The sequence below is a fragment of the Dermacentor silvarum genome, chromosome 11, assembly GCF_013339745.2.
Source record: "Dermacentor silvarum isolate Dsil-2018 chromosome 11, BIME_Dsil_1.4, whole genome shotgun sequence".
NCBI lineage: Eukaryota > Metazoa > Arthropoda > Arachnida > Ixodida > Ixodidae > Dermacentor > Dermacentor silvarum.
Genome location: NC_051164.1, coordinates 95,436,250 through 95,443,241, shown reverse-complemented (window position 1 = coordinate 95,443,241; position 6,992 = coordinate 95,436,250). Strand labels below are relative to the sequence as shown.

The window sequence follows — 6,992 nt, the reverse complement described above, 5'->3', positions numbered from 1 at the left end:
GGCTTTAACTGTGGGGGATAGGCCACGAACCAGGTGGTAATATGAGTAAAAATTAAAATAAATTATTTAAGAAATAAATAAGTAAAAAAGGAAAATAAATTAATAATTGTAATGAAAGTTGCCCTTTTGATTAACAATATTTTACTTGAAGATCATTCATTATCACCAAGCCTGTTCACTACACCTAATCGCAATACAAGGGGTGCAACAAATATAAATTTCAACCTGCCAATCACTCGTAATACGCATGGCCAACGACTACTTGAGTTTCATGGTGCCAAAATTTGGAACGCAGTACCTCTTGAGATAAAAATGGCCAACCATTTCGTGTCTGCTGTAAAAAAAGCTATACCTATCAAAAAGTACGTGATTTTCCGTCAGTCTGGTTCTCCACTTCTTTCATGCCGTGCCAGATTGTCCCTTCTCGGATCTATTCAGAAAGCCTAAACACTTGAACAGAGACCTTTGCAACTATATGTTACTTCTACGTATAATATGCTATTTGTTTTTTTGTGTATGTATTCTCCTAACATTTCTATGTTTTATTACAAGTGATTGATATGCACTGCTTTCTTTTTAAATGGTTTTAAGTGTATGTATCCACCTAAGTGTATTAGGTTGTATCCCTAATAAATAGATATGCGTTTGACTTTGTAGCTGCTTCTACATATAAATTGACTATGGGCCTACATTAGCCTTTGGCTACTGGCCCAACAGTTCTTTTGTACAAATTATGATCAATGAAAAATAAACTGAATTGAAATTGAAATAGAAATTGAAACCATGCCAACCAAAGTGTAGCTACCCTTAACTTCAACCCTTCCTTTTACGTTAAGTATTATTGTTACTTTTAAATTCCTTTTATTTCTTCTCGTTTGGGCAAAGCTGACCACGCCATTACACGTTACTTAATTTTGTTTCGTTTCTCTAATGTTTGGATGGATGGATGCAACACTTTAATGAAAGTCCTGAGGTACGCGACTCAGCCCGCTGCGGACCGCTCCCACGTTGGGACAGTCAGGTCATGTCCGACCGCCGCATCGTGGGCCCTCTGGACAGCCCATAGTTGTTTATTTATAATTTTTGTTATAACACCATTTGGTTCTCGGCCCCAGCTCCTAAAGCGGATTTGCGTCATTGCTGATGGAATCATCCTCATCGTCATCGCCCCGTACCTGGCTCGTGGCCTGCTCGTGCTCGCGGGGATCTTCCATTCGTTCGATCGGTGCGTTCGCTCTAGGACACGTCGCCTCTTCGAGCAGCGTTTCCGATATTCTCAGCAGGCAGTCGCAGCACACGTAAGTGAGGGCGTATGGCAATTACGCCGTGCGGTGCTTTAAATAGACATATAGCTTATTTAGGGAGCAGGGAGGTCCCTCGTCTTGGGGAGTATTCGCTTAAAGGCTACTCTGCAACGGAGGCGTGGCTGGGCAATAGCGGCATAGGCTGTGTAAACTACGTCACTTATAGACTAGTGACCGCGCTCGGCGTTCACGCTACTGTGTGGACTGGTTTTTATTGCGATAGCAATTATATGGACACTCAAAAGCAGATTTCTGCCGTCGGCGTAGCCGTCGCCGTGAGGTTCCGTATGACGTCAATGGAGATGAAATCGTCGCCGCGCGCCAAACGCTGCATGTGCGAGTGAAAGGGCGCGAGGGGCGCGCGCTTTCACGGGGAGTGAACGCACGGCGGAGAACAAACGCGCGTTCTGCGCCGTGCTCGCTTAAGGGCTGCAGAAGTAAGCGTCTCTTTCCTCTTTTACAATCACCATATATGTAGAGCAAACGCGCCTTCTTCCGACGCGCGAGAGGCCGTGGGGGAGGGGGAGGGGTGGGAGGGGGAGGGAAGGGAGGCGACGTTTAGCTGCGGCACCAAGTGCCTATTTATATCAGAGGCTCCGGCAACAGTCACCAACGCCGCACGCATTTTGAGCGAACGCGGGCAAAACGCCGACGGCGTCGACAATAGTTCTGCGTGTTGCCGGTGCTGCTGCATGTCCAAGTTTATACAGCTGATAAAGCTAATATCATTACTCCGTATAGCTCTCTACAAATTTGCTATCGCAATTGATGCTTCGCCTTTCAGGTGAAACTGCGACAACTTTTGGACAGGCCAACACCGCTGCAGCTGTAAATCGAACCCGCGACATTGGCTTTCGAGAGCACTACGCCATATCGACGGAGCCACCGAGGCTGGTATATTCACAGCTCCTCCAAAATAATTGAGAGAAAAGAATGACATTCTGGACAGTGGACAAGCATATAAGGTACTTTAATTATTGCGAACTACAACCACACGAAGTAAACGATATATAAACCAAGGTAAGATAGCTTGGCTTCATTACTTGTTGGCATCATGTGGTTATGGTTTACAAAGAATCGATATTTGTTAATGTAATTAGTTGAAAAGTTGATTAGTGAGATTTTGCTAATTACCCGAGGTCGCATTTTTTTTTCAGACGCTACTCTTGCCGACATCCCGCCCGGTGCGTTTGCGCAGACACACGGCATTTCATTCCCAGAGATTCGATCGGCAGCGACGTGAGTCGACTGATGCGCGACGTCGGACTGACCTACTGCCGGCTACGGCTCGCGGAGGACCTGCCCGTCCGCGTCCATCGCCTCCTGCGCGCGGCCATCGCCTTGATGACATATCCCAAAGTGAGCGACACGTGTATAGACAGCACTTTGCTTCGCAGCAACACGCCTAGCACTGAGTCATTTTACCAGGCATCAGGCATCTGCAGCCTTTAGCCTCTGTCTCCTCGGGCAAGACCTGAAGTAAACGAAAATTGAAATACTAACCCCTTCAGTCGCAGTGTGGCACATTACTGTACGCGACTTGCTTTGGCCAGTTCTGTACAGTCGAGGCAAGAAAAATAAATTACGGCACATCCAGTGGAGTTGTCGGAACCAATGTTATGCGAAGTTATTTCTTAAATGTTTCAATTAAATGACATACAAATAAGCACTTGATTCCTGCAATTTTATTTCAAGCAACTGTTAAAGTTCTTCTAATTAAATGTTCCTGTTCTGCACCGCGTTCGGCAATGTAGCGATTACGCTCCCATACAGTAGGACGGCACGTCGCAGGTGCCCCTGAAGTTGAGTCATGCGACCTCGGGTTATACTGTGTCCCAGGATCGGCCTACTTTGATATAAGTCTCCGAGATTGGTAAAACCACGAACAAGATTAAATCTTCTGCATACTCAATGTAGCTCAATTTCGCTGGAACACACAATGCATTGCAGCAGACAACTACAAAATACTACAGTCAAACCTCGTTTCGATGAAACGGAATGTAACGAAACATTGCTTATAACGAAGGAAGTGAAATTCCTATTGAAATCCTCGTAGAGATCCATTGTCTGTTGTACATAAAATGATGTGTATCTCAAACCTAATGGATATAACAAATTAACCCTGGCTCCCCCTTCAACTTCGTTATAACGCGGTTTAACTGCATAGCGTATCTCACGTAGTTTTCGAAGAGCTGCAGTGACGAAAACACCTTTGTTCCCTTCCTCGCGCTGCTCGCTTGTACAACCTGCCCACTCGGTGAGCATAATGTGCAAGGAGCACCGTACTCACCACATGACCCACCGCGGTAGCTGAGCTCGAGAAGAACTTCTTCTTGGGCAAGTTTGTGCTTAGATTTCCTAGGTATATACTTGATTGTGGCGCAAAATACATTTCGTGAAAGGGGGACACGAGAAAGAAAACAGTGAAGCGCCAAAGAAGACAGTAAAGCGCCAATGTCTTATTTGGCGCTTCACTGTCTTCTTTTTCGTGTCCCCTATTCACGAAATGTATGTCGCGCCACAGTCAAGTATACCTTGGAAAGCTGAGCTCGAGACCGCGCCTGTCGAATTTCGATGTCGGTGACATGCAAGAACGCTCATGTTAAAAAATCGTTACGTTAAATACGTTAACGTTAAAATACGTTAAAAAAATCGCAAGTGGTCAAAATTACTCCGGTGTCACGCACTACGCCGTGGCTCATAATCAGGTCGTGGGTTTCGCACGTGAAACGCAAGAACTTAATTATTTCCTCCAGATTTTACCACGTTCAAGAACGAGAGAACAACAGAGGGCGTTCGCATGCTCTTGCCTTCCCCATGCACTCACGTAAATCCTAAGCGTGCCAAGAAAGTCCGGATGCGTGAGCACGAATAACGTTTCAACAATCGGCTCTAATTAGCAGGCTTAAACATGGCCGAGATCTGTCTAGGAGCATTTCATAAAGAAACGAATTGCATTTCACAAGTCGGAAGTCGGACTGATACAGGTCAGACGAGTCCGCGTTGTCTCGTCTGTGCCAGGCTGAGATAACATCGAAACCGAGCTTCGTGTCGAAACAGAGCACGCGAACAGTGCTCGGGTCTCTGCAAATACACTCACAATACTGCTCATACACTACGAGTGCTAGAAGAATAATCACCACCCAATCGTAATGGCAAACATACATTAACGAATATGGTTAGTCACAGCTAATCAGAAAGTGCTCTTAAGAATTAAAGTTTTATGAACTGAAGCAATGATCTCTTTACTACAGTAACCACGCGACCACGCTTACAATGCACCTTCCCAAGCGAACCGTTATTAACGTCTACTCTGCAGGCGGAGTGTCACGGTTCAGACCAACTCGCTAGCGTTTCCACGAATTTGACGCACAAATAACGGCCGCAGATGCAGACCCAATGCACGTCATTCGGTTTTCCAGTGAAAGCCTGTAAGCTAAAGGAAGGACCTGTCCTATATGCGGTCGAGCAGGTGCAGATCCTTCGGGACGAAGCGACGTGGAACATGCATCCTCGGACCAGGCGCGATACGTGGGAGCTGCTGTTCGTGGTCCTGCGGTACAACGGAGTGTCCCTCACCAACAGCGACTTTGCGGAAGCCGAAGCCCTGGCCTACTGTCTCCTCTTCCTCCAGCACGGAGAGCCGCATTGCGTCGACTCGCCCAAGTACATCAAGGCTCAGTTCCGCAATGGATGTATGGTGCGTTCGACAGCGATGCATCGCTGCTACACTTTTCTTACGGCGTATGAGTGAAAATCTGGCTGGTCCTGTATGAGATGACACGATGGGCCTCTTCGAGTATTTGTTCCTGACAGTCCCGGACTGCCCGAGACGGTGCTTTCAGCCAATGGGCGTTGCGTATGCAGTCTTTCGGACAGTCCGGGACTGTCAGAGACGGATAATGGAAGAGGCCCATTGTGTTCTTGCAGACATCACGATGCATACTGTCTGCTCGGAATGCCTAACGCATCATAGAATTCACTTTATTGCGACGTAGTCGAACAAACATCGAGGTTACAGAAAAAAAATTCTACTTCTGTTCTTGTTTGGTATGGGTCAACGCACTAGCACCAAACATTAGAGTTAACGCTGGCGTATAAAGTATGCTACAATGTGTGACGATGGAGAGTACCGGCCCCAGTTAACTTGATGTAAATACTTTGAATAAGAAAAGGAATAGGGACGTTGACAACATACTTTCCCGGAAATAAACAGACCATTATTTTGACGGGATGGAAGACGACACATTGGTGAGGTGCGATTAATCTGCATGTCGTCGCCTTTCCGTCTCATTAAAATAAATGTCAGTTGACTTCCTGGAAACTATGAGCCATCTACCTCAGCTGAGAACCAACGCTGACATCGCTTGCACACATAATCAACAACTGTCTGAGAGTGGGCCCTGACTCGCAAGATGTGCCACGCTGTATATCGCAAGAGTCTGTACAGTATTTATCGGCAGTGCAATTTTTTTTCTGACCTAAATTTTTTTTTCGTTCAAAAAATACGCAGCTCCGACTCAGCAAAGGCGAAGGCTATCAAGACACCGGCGTGCAGGCCCTCATCCGCAAGGAGTCGCTGTCCCACGACAACGTGATGGACAAGTCCAGGAGCGTGCAATTCAGACTCATCGGCACCTCAGAGATGCACTCCATTCTTATGCTTGACCTCTTTTACGAACTGGAGGCGGCCAAGTCTAAGCTGGGCATCGTAAAGATGGGCCTCATCGTCACCACGCTTGAAGACATTCTGCAGGGGTGGATAGGTTCCTTAGACATCCTATTTCACTTGACCTTCGTGCAGTGTTCTCCTCGAGGGAGCCGGGTCATCATCATCACTGAATTCAAAGCTCAAGCAGTTCAGACTCACGAAATTGGTACCCATCTCTTCATAATATTAGGCACAAACGTCCACCTGATTTTGGAAGCTTGTTTCGTCATCTGGGTAATCGTTCCTCCAATTGTCTTCTGCATTGCTGTCGCTGTCTTCTCCATCGCAAGCATCAGAACCAGGATCGGAATCATAAGCGAGGCCCTGCTCGGAAGAAAGTATTCGGTACTGAACCGACAAAACTCGTATTCACCAATGAAGTTGCAGTGGATGTTGTTGAAGTAGATCATAATCCTCATCTACTTTGGTCTCCTTGGCAGCTTTTCGAGCCATGGAGACATTATTGCACGGAATTCCCGAAGCCTTTTCTTTTTCTCTGGGTCCTCATTTTCTTCCGCGCCTTCGACTTTCAGTGATCTCTTCTGAGCGGATTTCTTCGGGAATTGCCCGGTGTTTCAGCAGCAACTGCAGACGATTTAAAGCCCAAATTAACGCAATTTCACCTCATTCGTCATTTATTTTACGTGTTTTACATTAAGTAAAATTACAAACCAACTTATTGAAATCTGCCTGTATCCACGGTTTCATTATTTATACCTATAGCGCAACATTCACCAAAGGTCCGAGAAGATTCATTGACTGCGAGACTCTCATCTGTATTCTTTTTGCAACCATAATAAAGATTGATTCACTGACTGACCGACAGATGTATTCATTACTGGAATGAGCTGGTTGTATAGTCTTTGTCATCGCCTTCAAGACACCGAGGGCGTTGGGTGAGGCTAGAAACATTACACACACCCAAGTAGTCGTTAAAGGAACGGCTGTATATTTACAAGAGCAATGACACATTTACA

The 6,992-nt window shown here is 46.1% G+C and overlaps 1 protein-coding gene across 1 annotated transcript; it reads left to right on the top strand.

Annotated features, from left to right (window-relative positions):
* Positions 1-1,171: 1,171 nt before the first annotated feature.
* Positions 1,172-6,775, top strand: LOC125941582 (ATP-binding cassette sub-family A member 13-like). The gene is made up of 4 exons (XM_049659155.1): positions 1,172-1,298; positions 2,462-2,663; positions 4,777-4,999; positions 5,818-6,775. The coding sequence occupies exons 2-4, from the start codon at positions 2,556-2,558 to the stop codon at positions 5,970-5,972; spliced, it is 486 nt and encodes a 161-aa protein (XP_049515112.1). The 5' UTR covers positions 1,172-1,298; positions 2,462-2,555; the 3' UTR covers positions 5,973-6,775.
* The last annotated feature ends 217 nt before the right edge of the window (positions 6,776-6,992 follow it).